We start from the raw sequence: 12378 nt of genomic DNA, 5'->3' as shown, positions 1-12378 counted from the left end.
TTCTGTAGTAATCGTCCATTCACAAGGACTTTTACAACAGATGCTGTGTATAAATAAGCTGATTTTCAGAAAGTGCTGTCAGTTAACAAAGGAACATTTTTAATTGTTAAATATGGTGAAGTTTTATAGTATCTCCAGAATCAGCAGTCATTTTTCCACCACAGAAAAGTCTTCAGGAGAGCAGAGTTTAAACTTTCCAAGTAACATCAGTAACATGACAAGTATTATTTAGTGCCTTATAAATACTAGGAGGAAGCAAATATAAAGGGAATGACTTTTTATAGCTGCTTTACCTGTATATAAAAAAATAAAATAAATAAATAACTTTTGGGATGCTATTGCAAATTGCAGTGCTACAAATGTGATTAAAAACTTTCGGCTATTGGTAAATTACTGTATATTTCGGCAATAATGGCATAACAGTCTTTATTTTCTGTTGATTTACATCTCATCTTTCCATCACTGATTATTTTACATTTTTAACCCACGATCTTGAACCCAGTGACTCCAAATCTTGACGACCAAGTTGTCATGCTCTTATTTTTGCCTTTGTGTTAACATTTCAGAGAGCAGTGTTACTAATAATGTGCATCAGCTGCCTTGAAAACTACTTGTCTTTTGTCTATGCGTATCAGGCTCTTATTGTTCCATATTTACCCTGCTACATAGCAGAGTCTCCTGCGAGACCTCTCTCAGTGGACAGTCTCCTATGAGTCCGCACTCTCTTGCGCACGCACACACACACACACACACACACACACGCACACACACACACACACACACACCCATGCTGCAAAATATACCTGTAACCTAGATACACCAGCTCCTTTTCCATCTCCTACACAGTATGTGGTTTGTTTGAATAACAATTGAAGACCAGTTTGTCTGGATTGCATTGACCATAAGGAGGATGTGAAGTCTGATTTGGAGCTTAGATTCAGAGCCTGAAACCAGGTAGACGATTTGCACCTTCTTTTCCAGAGGTGAATGTAAAGAAAAAAAATCACACTCTTTTCACACATTTAAAGTGTTAATTGTGTTAATAAACCCTGAGTCTAGGTTCAGGTGATGTTGAAGGTGCAGAGCTGGTGGAAAAGTTTTCTCCTGACTATACCGATCACGTGTTTTTTGAAGAACCTCAGCTTTATATCCTCCCTCTCTCTCATTCTTGATATCTCTCTTTCTCCAGGTCTTGTATTTTCTCATGGCTCAATTATTTTATTTTGGTGGCAACTGCTGCTTTTTTTTTACTGGTACAATTGACTTTGTTTGCCCTGTGCCAGAATAATAAAGCCGTCAGAATTGTTTCCGCTGCGTCTTCTCTTTTGGTCTCTTTTTTTTGTTTTTACTACTGCACATTTGTTTATTTCAACTCTCTACTTCCTTTGTCATTCCTATCATGCTGTGACGTAGGCTACAGTGGCGCTGAGCAACACTCTACCACATGCTGTATGTGTTTTCAGCCTGCATGTGTTTTGTAGGCAAAGCTACAGACGTGTGTGGCGTTACATTTTATATCATGTAACTTTTACGCCATGGACAGAATCTTATCAGAACCGTATAGTTTATTGCTTTGCCCAAAGATACCTGCACTGCTGAATTAAGCAATTTGTTGCTGTAGGTCATCTTACTTTCAGGAGAGCAGATGATGCACAGGGTTTGAGACACTATTTGGAAACGTCAGTCATAGCAATCGATGTTCTTCATGAAATTTGTAGTGCATCAGTTCTATTGAATTTTCCAATCGGACTTGTAAGAAGGTGATCATTTGAGATGACAGCAGCCCAGACAGTATATCCAACTGCAAAGCCTTTTATAAATGCTTATTGGTTCTCTAGTAACAGATGATTCACAGGGACTTGTATAGGGGATGTTTCACATAATAATCTAAAAAACATGTATACTTGCTAATACGGTAATAAATTCTCTTAACAGAATATTGACAGCACTTAAACGTGTGTAAAGCCTGTCAGATCTTTTGTTTTAAAAATTGATAGCTTCTATAACCATGGAAAGAGGACCTAACTTGTTTCTGAGGCATTCCACAGCAGAAAATGCAACTATACAAGATGATGATGATGATGCATCATACATTAATAAAAGGAAATGTGTAATGGTTGGTGAATTGCTGTAGCCCAAAACACTGTGGAATGAAATAATGAACAGTGGAGTGATTCCAGTCTGAACTCTGGTTCATATCAAGCTGCAACACACCATTCTGTTAATTGTAGCACAAGAATGAAGTGATTTATTCCTAATGTATACATTCCTTATTTATTTTTATTATTAATACACTGCGCTTAAATTCTACAGTTTCTATTATGATTTTTTTTTTATGTAGCGAAGGTAAATCCCAGATGTATTATTTTGTACTAATACATTACTGTTTCTATAGTGATGGCTAATTCATAGGGAAGTGTTTGACACATGCTCTGCATTTAGTGTAGCCCAATAATTACAAAATAGTGCTTTCAAATGTAATGCTAGTTCATGGAGAGGGGGAGGGTGTGTGTGTGTGTGTGTGTGTGTGTGTGTGTGTGTGTGTGTGTGTGTGAAGGGATAAATATCAGTAAGTGAGTAAATGTTTATAGTTTACCACAAAACAAGCTGTAGACTGTATTAAAAAATAAAAAAGAACAACGTGGATTTTTGACGAACAAAAATGTTTCATTGTTAGCAAAGTGAACGTCTCAGGTTCCTTTATATAAAAATAGCTCCTGGGTGTAACAGCAACTCCCGTTTGTGTCAGGACTGCATGCTAGTCTTGACAGTTTTCCCGGAACTGCACAACCTGTTATGATTTTTTTTTTCTTACATTTTCTGACAACTGACACCTGGTGAAGTTTCGATGCTATGGAGCTGCACAGATCTTGCACGGAGCACCGTACAGTTCATTGAAACTGTATCTGATACAGAAAAACCCACAATGGTTGGGTTTTACGTAAAACTTTGAGGGATTCCCCTAAAAAAAAAAAGAACTTCATATACCCTTGTTTTTGCTGTAATCTTTTTTTCTGATCGTGTAGAGTAAATTAATTTTATAATGATTATGGATACAGGGATGCTCTGAAATTCTGTACATTCTCTGCTGATTCTCCGACTGATTCAGGTCTGCGGCACTTCAGGTTTAAACACACTACTACAGAGGCGTGGGATGAATGCATTTTTCCCTCTTTATTTTCATGCAGTACATGCAGACCCATGTTGCAATAAATTTTGCTTGTGTGTGTATTGCAGGTTGGCATGGCAACTGGTCCTGTTCTCGACTGTTCACCTGTCCCGTATTTGAAAATGTAAAAACAAAAAAAAAAGAAAAGAAAAGATCTTTGTTGTATAACACTCTCTGACACTGCACTGTTAACTGAGGCTGTGTCTGACTGCACACTACCTTCTTGTACTGTGCATTACTGCTCTCTGGCTGCAAGAGAAAGGCCAGTTGCCATAGCAAAGCTCTCTGCTTGCACACAGGAAGCAGAGCTCAGACTCTCAGCTGGCATACGTATCTGAAATGAGCCAGGATGCGTGTCTCCGAGTGAAGAGAAGTGAGGAGGTGGTTGGAAGTTGCACTGCGTAACAATTCAGTGCTTGGATTGAGTAGATTTAAATCGGTGTAGAAACTCCGCCAAATATGGGATTGTTGTACACAAATGAATTCTTACAAACATCAGTTCATCAGTCATCTAAAAGTGTAGTCTACATCTGGAAATGCAATTTATCTGTACACCCTATTGTGTTGGGTCTTAGAGTGGCAGTCAGGTGCAAATCGTGGCAGCTCAGCAAACTCTAGGGACATGAGCTGCCCATCATATACCCCTTTTGAACTGCTTTAAACTGCTGGCTACATTTCTTTGTATGTAGACCAGGTGTATAAGGCATCATCACTGTATGTATCTGGATCTGTTTAGTTCTCAAAATATGCATATTCATATCTTTTTACTACGATTTAAATCTGAAGTGGGCATACCCAACAGTAAATCTGGATGTTTTTTTGAATGGAATGTCATCAATGATTGCATGGCCTGTAAAAAAAAAAAAAAAGATCATCACTCGAGTTTATTATTGGCCTCAGCTAGAGATGTGCTCTTTCTAAAGATATAACTGTTTTTAAATCCCTTTTCTTTCACGTTTTTGTTTGCACCGTTTTCTACTGAATTTAGTTGGTAGTGTTGCTCTAGTAGCCTATTTTAAACTACTACGACCCTGAACAGGCATATACCAAGGTTACATGCCTTCTGCCTGCTAGCATAGTCCTCTCACTCCAGATACACACTGCCCTGTGAATCTCTTTTGGCAAGCTTTCTTAAACAACCAACCAAAAAAAAATCCCATAGTGTTCTTCTGGTTTGTATTTGTGTATGCATCAGTTTAGAACACATGATCTGTTCATCCTGACATCCCTTTTGTAGATGCTCTGTATCCCACTGTGAAAGAGCCTGTGCATCTTTTCTTCTGTCTTTGCCTCCTGGTGAGATGGCACACAGCACATCTGGGGTTCAAGCCTAAATCTAAGCTGTAAACATAACCCTTGTGCTGATAAACAGTTCCTTTACTATGTCATGTTGTGACTATTTTCAGCTCCCCACATGCCCACAAGCATGTCTCTCGCCTCTCTTTTACTTCAGCTTGCTTGTCAATGGAAATCCGATCCATGTCCGAGAATTGTCTGTGTGTAACAACCATTTAACATTCTAGTGGTAAATGAATTCAACTAGCAGATTCTTTCTGTATACATAAATGTCATGCTATTGGGAGCTGGTGTCTGTAAAGGCCATAGTATATGATTTGATATGGTTTTTTTATATATATATATATATATATATAAAATATATATATATTTTATATATCATCAGTGAACCTGATTTGAGGTCCCCTGGTGGTCTAGTGGTTAAGATGCAGCGCTCCCACCGCTGCGACCCGGGTTTGATTCCCGGTCAGGGAACCATCCCCAGCCACTCTTAGTGCCGGTCCCAAGCCCGGATAAATTGGGGAGGGTTGCGTCAGACCTTCCTAGGGCATCCAGCGTAAAACATGTGCCAAATCAAACGTGCGGAGGATCCGCTGTGGCGACCCCTAACGGGAGAAGCCGAAAAGAAAGTTATCAGTGAACCTGATTTGAAATGTCTGATCATAGAATAAAGTAATCCCTATATAGATCTTTGAGGGGTCTTGGTTTTATTCTGGAACACAGGTCTGCCTTCTGTTGATTTTAAAATGAAACCATTTTGTTCCTAAATTGACTGAATAATTGTGATGAATGATACTGCGCCGTATAACCGAAATTATTATTTTAGCCATTATTGTGCAGCCGATGTTTACTTTGCAGAATGTTAATTAGCTTGGAGCTCATGCTTTGCTGATGCTGATGATCAGCATTCTGGGTAGGTTTTAGTTGTCGATACTTGTCATATTATAAATTACTCCATCTAATTAATAATCCACCATATAAATCTGCTATTTTTTACATTATAAGTGTAGTTGAGCGCATGAACATGAACGCAAATACTATTTTGTGCAACAGACTATAAAAGGAAAACACGAAGACTTGCCACAAACACACAAACGTTGTATAAATATGCCAAAGGTTACTAAATAACAAACTGTGCACTGATGGTGATGCCTAGGTAAATGTGCACACTCTTCTCATCTATATAACAAGACAAAATCAGAGGCATAAACGTTAATACCTATAAGCTTTTAAATCATTATACTTACTGAGATGCCACAGCACTGTTGAATTATTGAATCTGATTAGTCAGAAGTTGGATTTATTTTCAAGAACAGCAGCTTCCACAGTATTTCAGCTACACAGTGAATCAGAGGTGTGTATGTATATTTGTGCTCATTTTATTACATTTGTTTTTAATTTGTTATTGTTCTTTCTAATAGACAAGAATGGCTTATTACATCATGTGAATTCAATAATGAACATGGTTCTGCTCAACCATGAGCATATATTAATCTGGAAATGTGTGCTCTAACAATGACCCAGAACCAAATAATTACCCTCAGGTTCAGTAATTGTGATTATATAATAGTCTATAGAAATATGAATGACTGGATAAAAACAGGGTGATGGCATTAACTATTTGTGTAAACTCTGTCTGATAAATCATTAGATGTACTATAGGCATAACCAGCTTGGTTTGACATCTATAGACTGCAAAAATTAAACTATACCATGTCAGATCTTTTTCCATCTTAAAATGAGATGCATCAGCCAATATAAATTCGAACGCAAAACAAAACATTTTACAACACTAAAGGTGGGAAAAACTCCCACTATCCTGTTGCATAAGAGTGCTAATTAAAAATAAATGTTAAAACACATTTGTAATATGGCACACATTTTAAAATTGCAATTTCCTTCACAAATGCTTCAGATTTATCAAACTCCACTGGCCTTTTTTTGTATTTTTTTTTGCATTTAGAACTTATGGTCCACAAGAAAGTGTTAATTTTTTCCTTCTTCTGAAGCCATTTCTTAGAATCACCACCATAGCATTATTCAATTCATTTTTATTTGTATAGCTCGTTTACCAATGGAGAACGGATGCTACCAGCTCCAATAGAAACATGCACTATATTGCCAAATTGATGTGGACACCTGACTGTCACACTCGCATGTGCTTGTTGAAGATCTCATACCAAAACCATGGGCATTAATATGGATTTGGTTTACCTTTTGCAGCAATAACAACCTCCGCTCTTCTGAGAAGGCTTTCCACCACGTTTTGGAGTAGGGTTGTGAGAATTTGGGTACATACAGCCCCCCAAGATGATGTTTGACATTGATTTCGAGCGTGATGTTGGGAACTGGCTTGTAGTCTGCCCCCCAATTCACACCAGAGGTGTTCAGTGGAGTTGAGGTGCTGCATCTGTGCAGGACATTCACTCTATTCTTGCCAAATAATGTCTCCTAATGGAGCTTAGTTTGTGCATAGGGTTATGTTATTCTATAGAAGGTTTTGACTAGATACCTTAGCATCTACTTTTTTTTTTTTTATAACCAATGCATATGAACACACATGCTCTTTGGCATTTTGCAGAAAGCAGCTTATTATGCTGAATTTAATTCTGAGTTTGCCCAGCAGATGCTATGCATCCTATTAACATCCTCTTAAATTGTGATAAACTGTGGCTATATACAAAACATTTAAATCATGTGGTTATTTTAAAAATCTCTTTATATTTTCTCCTCTAGGGCACTAATGATCTGTTTTTGTGCTCTGTGTAATAACATGTTCTCTTCCATTCATTATGAAGGTATGAATATTTACACCTGCTCCTGGATTTCAGTATCCAGCATCATGCTGATTAGCAACCTGTTTTTAGGAAATGAGTGCTTGTATTTTTTGATAATGTCACTGAATATTTGATTTCTTACTGAATATTGGTATATGTTATTCACTGGTTTGCAGGTGAGGTGTCTGACGCTGTTTGTAACCCACTACCCTCCACTGTGTGAGCTTGAGAAGCTCTACCCGTGTCACGTCGGAAACTACCACATGGCATTTTTGCTCAATGAGCCAGAGACTGCAGCTAAAGGTATGTGATAGGTGTGTCTGTGTGATCGAATCAACCGGTTTGACTTTATGGAAACATTTGTCTAGTTTGGGTACTAGACAATAGCACAACATTTAATAATTGCACAAATGCGTGAATGCACTTCATGGTCAAACATTCATAGACACCACTTGAAGGCACACTCTAAAGTTCAATTTAATACATGTTTATCTCTATAGTGCTTTCTACAATGGACATGGTCTCAAAGCAGCTTTACAGAATGTAAGAATTATAGAATAAAATTGTGAACCATGTGTATTTATCCCCACTGAGCAAGCCTGGGGTGACCTGGGATGACTGCTGCAAGTAAAAACTTCTTTAGATGGTATGAGGAAGAAACCTTGAGAAGAACCAGCCTCAAAGGGAAACCCATAGTCATTTGGTTGACATCAAGATTGTAAATATAAATTGTTAAAACATTGCAAACACTGTAGAGTGAGAACTATCATCTTCTAACTTCATTAGATGTCTCGCAACTGGACACTATTTTTGCATAAAACAAACTACAAGATATGATTTGCCAAAGTTGACAACCTTGCAGATGAGCACAAATCCCCACGATCACGCTCCAAAATCTTTTGGAAAGCCTTTCTGAAGTGGAGCTTATGATAACAGTGTGTCTGTTATTCGGGTGTCTAAATAGAGGAAGAAAGTCTTTTAAAAGGATTGGTATTGCTCATAATTAATAGTCAATCTCATTCAGTCACACTTGTATCTCAAGCTCTAATATGGCAGAGCAGCTCTATTAAAACAAACACATAATTTACTCTGTCATTTACAGGCTAAATACAAATCAATTTAGACCTTTGATTAGATTCCTCTCGGAAGGATTTGCTCCTGTTTTCTGCAGAGGCTCTCGAGTGCTTCTCTCTGATGTAACACTTTTTCAACTCCTCTTTTTTACCCTGCAGAGGAGGAGGTGCAGCCAGAGTTCATCACTTTCCTCTATCAGCTGACGAAGGGAGCAGCAGCTCGGAGCTACGGACTAAACGTGGCGCGCCTGGCTGACATACCCGAGAGCATCCTCACTTCTGCTGCGCTCAAGTCCAAAGAGCTGGAGGCTGCCGTCAACAGCCGCAGGTACATAACGTGGGCCGTGTATCCTTATGCAACTTTCAAAAAAAAAATGCTGTATGTACTATGAATAAAATAAAGCCAAGCGCTCAGCATGTAGGAGACACTGAAGACTGCATCCTACATAACTTTAATAAAAAGGGTCTGGGGTTGGCTTCCAATTTTACAGGGCTAACCAAGTCTTTTGTAGATTTAACAGGGCTCATTTATAATGGATTTTAACAGATTTATTTGTAAATTGCTTAATATAAGAAAGTGGAATTCATGAAATCAGTTTTACAAAATCACAAGAGCTCAGAGTTTTGCAAACTTGTGTATAATAAAAAACTGCAAATTTCTATAAAGATTAAATTGTCATTTTTAGATAGCTTAATTCTTTCAACACTGATGACTTAAAAGAAAGCAGTCAAAAAGAAATCCATAGATTCTGCCAAATACATCTGTCCTCAATTAGGACAAAATAAATGGCAACTTATAAAAGGAGGTGAAATAAATCTCTGCCACAGGTAGCTAACGTTGCAGTGTTTTTAACATTTGTGGGAATCACGAAATGCAGCTCAATTGCTCCACAAACTCTGTGATTTACAGGTGATTCCAAATCACCTAAAGTACCAAATTATTTGTAAGATGATTTAGTTTTTGATTGACCTTTTACACACAACCTTATTCAACGAATGTTAAATGAGGAAAGCATCACAAACATAAGCGAATAATGAAAAACGGATTCTTTTTGCAGGCCTTCGTGTAAATGTCTGATTAGTGTTAACAAGCATTGAATAATAGTCAAATAAAATCAGGAGCAATAAACTGAGTAACCTGTTTTAATATTTTACAAAGATTTCATATCCAGCTGGTATGAGTAGCTTTGTGTTTTCAGATTTGTGATCGCACCTCGGAAGGAAAAAAAAACCTCCTGATATTTGAGGAAACATGGACATGCATGCACGTTGAAATAGAAGTATCTCCAAGAATCCCAGCATCTCCAAAGGACCATAGTTTGGTTCTTAAGAAAGGCCCTTAACCCTCAACTGCTCAGTGGTAGTAAATTAGATAATAGTAAGATGCTCTGCATTTGGGTGTCTTCCAAATGCCATAAATGTAAGATGACTTTAGTTTCACATCACCCATTAATTTAAACCATTTAACATGTTCATCTAGTGTCTTTTTTTTTCTTTTCTTGTTTTCTTGCTTTGCAGTTATATTAATCTCACACATGATTTGACCAGAACACATCTCCCTGTAATATGTTTGTGTTTGAATTATCTAAATGCAAATCGGATCATTTGCTCTGAAGAGCCAAATCAGAATGTCAGTGACGAAAAAACAAACGTATTCTGCTGCCACAGCATCCCATACTCCTTTCCATAGATCATTATCACTTTGCTGGGTATGTACGGCAGTGGGATGGGTTGTGTGCACTTCCCATTAGAGCCATCATTGTGTTGGTTATAATCAAAAATGCTCAGCTTACTAAGAGTTAGAGTATAAATAAGGCGCCATATAATAACAACTTGTTTTTTCAGAGCGAACATCATAATACAAATATGCGCTGGTGCAGAAAAGGGCAAGCAAAGTTCAACTTTTTTTTTGTCTTGTTTTAGGAAAACTGTGAAGCTGCTTTCTGAAGCCTGGAAAATTACCAACAGGGAATCATTTCTCAAGTGGAAAAAAGTCGGACATTAATAACAATTGTGTGTGTTGTGGGGGGGGGGGGATGCTCGAAGGATGCCAAGATAATCCCCCCATAAACACTTTTATGCTAATTGTTACACAATTTGTTTCCCTACGTGCTTGCTTTTTCATGTCATCACTCCTGAAAGGCGAAACTCAAGCTGCTATATAAAGGTTCTGAGCAAAATTTGAACATTTGTACACAGAATGATTGAAAAGTTATGCATCTGTGTGCATTGCTGTTGTGTGATGAACCAAAAATATTAAATCTTCTGCTTTGTACACTCCAGGTTACACCTTTTTTTTTTTTTTTTTTTTAAAGCTGGAGTTTAGACACTTAAAACCTATTATTGTTTTACAGAATAGTGTTATGTAGAAGATAACATGAATGTTAACCGTACACTTTTTTTTAGAGAACAGAAACAAATCACAAGTCACAAATGGGGGATATTGACTGAAAGGATTCCATCTGATTTCCTATAATTTTGTGCTGGTTTTTCTTTTGTTTGTTTTTGTTTTCCTCCCATACATAAACCATACCAGGTAAACATCATGGAGCAAGGTGAGAGCTGAAGTGAGGTAGAATTGCTTCTCTGTAAAGGTTCTCTGGAACGTTTGTCTTGAAATCCGTTTTTTCACAGGTGTGTTGGCATCTGTATACTTTTTTGGTTGCCAAATAATTAGGAAAATATTTTATGACAATTAACAAGTTGTGGAAAAAGAAAAAAAAATGCTTGCACTGGAAAAACCATGGGGTTCACTGAAAAATGCAGGGCAGCAGATTTTCCACTCGCTTATCACACGACATCCATAGCGTTCCTCAACATTTATTGCTGATCATACCTTTTTTTTTTCTTTTTTTTTTCTTTTTTTTTTTTATACTTTTCAGATTTCTAAGCATTTTTAGGAAAGTTTGGACTCTATTGCGCAGGCATCTTGAATGAATTATGGGACTTTTCCACCTTGCACTGATAAGCGATTCGACACCCCATGTGCTAGTGTTTATCGAGGCTTAATAAGTAAAGCAGCCTATATAAAAGAATCTTATTATTATTTCCATTCACTTCATTCAATTCACAGATTACTGATTTATTGATTAAGCATTTAATAAGAAATATATTCATCCGCCAGTGTTAGCTTATCCCAGTACTGTTTTCTATCCATGGTTAAAATAATTAGTACTTTTTTTTTGTTTTTGTTGTTCATTCTGAGCTGCAATGTGTTCAGAAAACAATTATTAAATTGGACAAAGCTAAAATGAAATTATTATAGAGACCATCTGAAGTAGTTTTAGTTCCCAGGTTTGAGCCTGACCTGTTACTGTTTTTGTCAAATTTAACATAATCTCCTTATAGGTTTCCTCTGGGGTTTTTTGTTTTCTTCTCTTTTATCTCCCAAAATGTTGCATGTAGGTGAATTGACTACCGAATGCAGGATGGGCTCCAGATCCACCCTTTTCCTTTTAACATGATTATTAAGAGGAACAAATATCTTAATAACTTGTCATGAAACAAGAATTGTAATTAAACTGTCATGAAAGTGATTCATCTGTAATTTATTTTACACCCAGTCCAAGTATCTTTGCTCCCAGGAAACGATTGTGTTCTAGGGTTCACAAAGTTTTTGCAATGGCCAGTTTATTGTTAATTAGAATTAAAAAAAAATTCAAAATCAAGAATGTATTTGTTCAGCAGGAAAGAAATACAGCACACAGATCATTTCAAATCAAATAAAATTTTATTTGTCACATACACATACATACAGGGTATGACATGCAGTGAAATGCTTTTTACGGCTGTCTGGCACGAGGGAATAAAATGCGGTGAAAAAAATAAATCAAAGAAAAAGAAGGCAGATAAATAAAGTATAAAAACTATATAAAAATAAGACTATATATAATATTTATATATATATATATATTTATATTTATATATATATATATATATATATTTATTTATATATATATATATTTATATATATATATATATTTATTTATTTATATATATATATATATATATATATATATATATTTTTATATATATATATATATATATATATATATATATATAT

The 12378-nt window shown here is 36.5% G+C and overlaps 1 protein-coding gene across 3 annotated transcripts in view; it reads left to right on the top strand.

Annotated features, from left to right (window-relative positions):
- Positions 1-10592, top strand: part of msh3 (mutS homolog 3 (E. coli)) — a 67081-nt gene extending 56489 nt beyond the window's left edge. For 2 of the 3 annotated variants that reach the window (XM_083526631.1, XM_083526630.1), the window contains exons 22-24: positions 7419-7545; positions 8475-8643; positions 10239-10592. In XM_083526631.1, the coding sequence (XP_083382757.1) occupies positions 7419-7545; positions 8475-8643; positions 10239-10320 (378 nt within the window). In that variant the 3' untranslated portion in view covers positions 10321-10592. Of the gene's footprint in view, positions 1-7201; positions 7257-7418; positions 7546-8474; positions 8644-10238 lie in introns of those variants that run through there. The other variant, XM_083526632.1, reaches the window with a different exon arrangement.
- The last annotated feature ends 1786 nt before the right edge of the window (positions 10593-12378 follow it).

Source organism: Silurus aristotelis, assembly GCF_946808225.1.
Source record: "Silurus aristotelis genome assembly, chromosome: 23".
Taxonomy (NCBI): Eukaryota; Metazoa; Chordata; class Actinopteri; order Siluriformes; family Siluridae; genus Silurus; species Silurus aristotelis.
The sequence above is the reverse complement of the archived record's forward strand: the minus strand, read 5'-3'. Positions and strand labels throughout refer to the sequence as shown.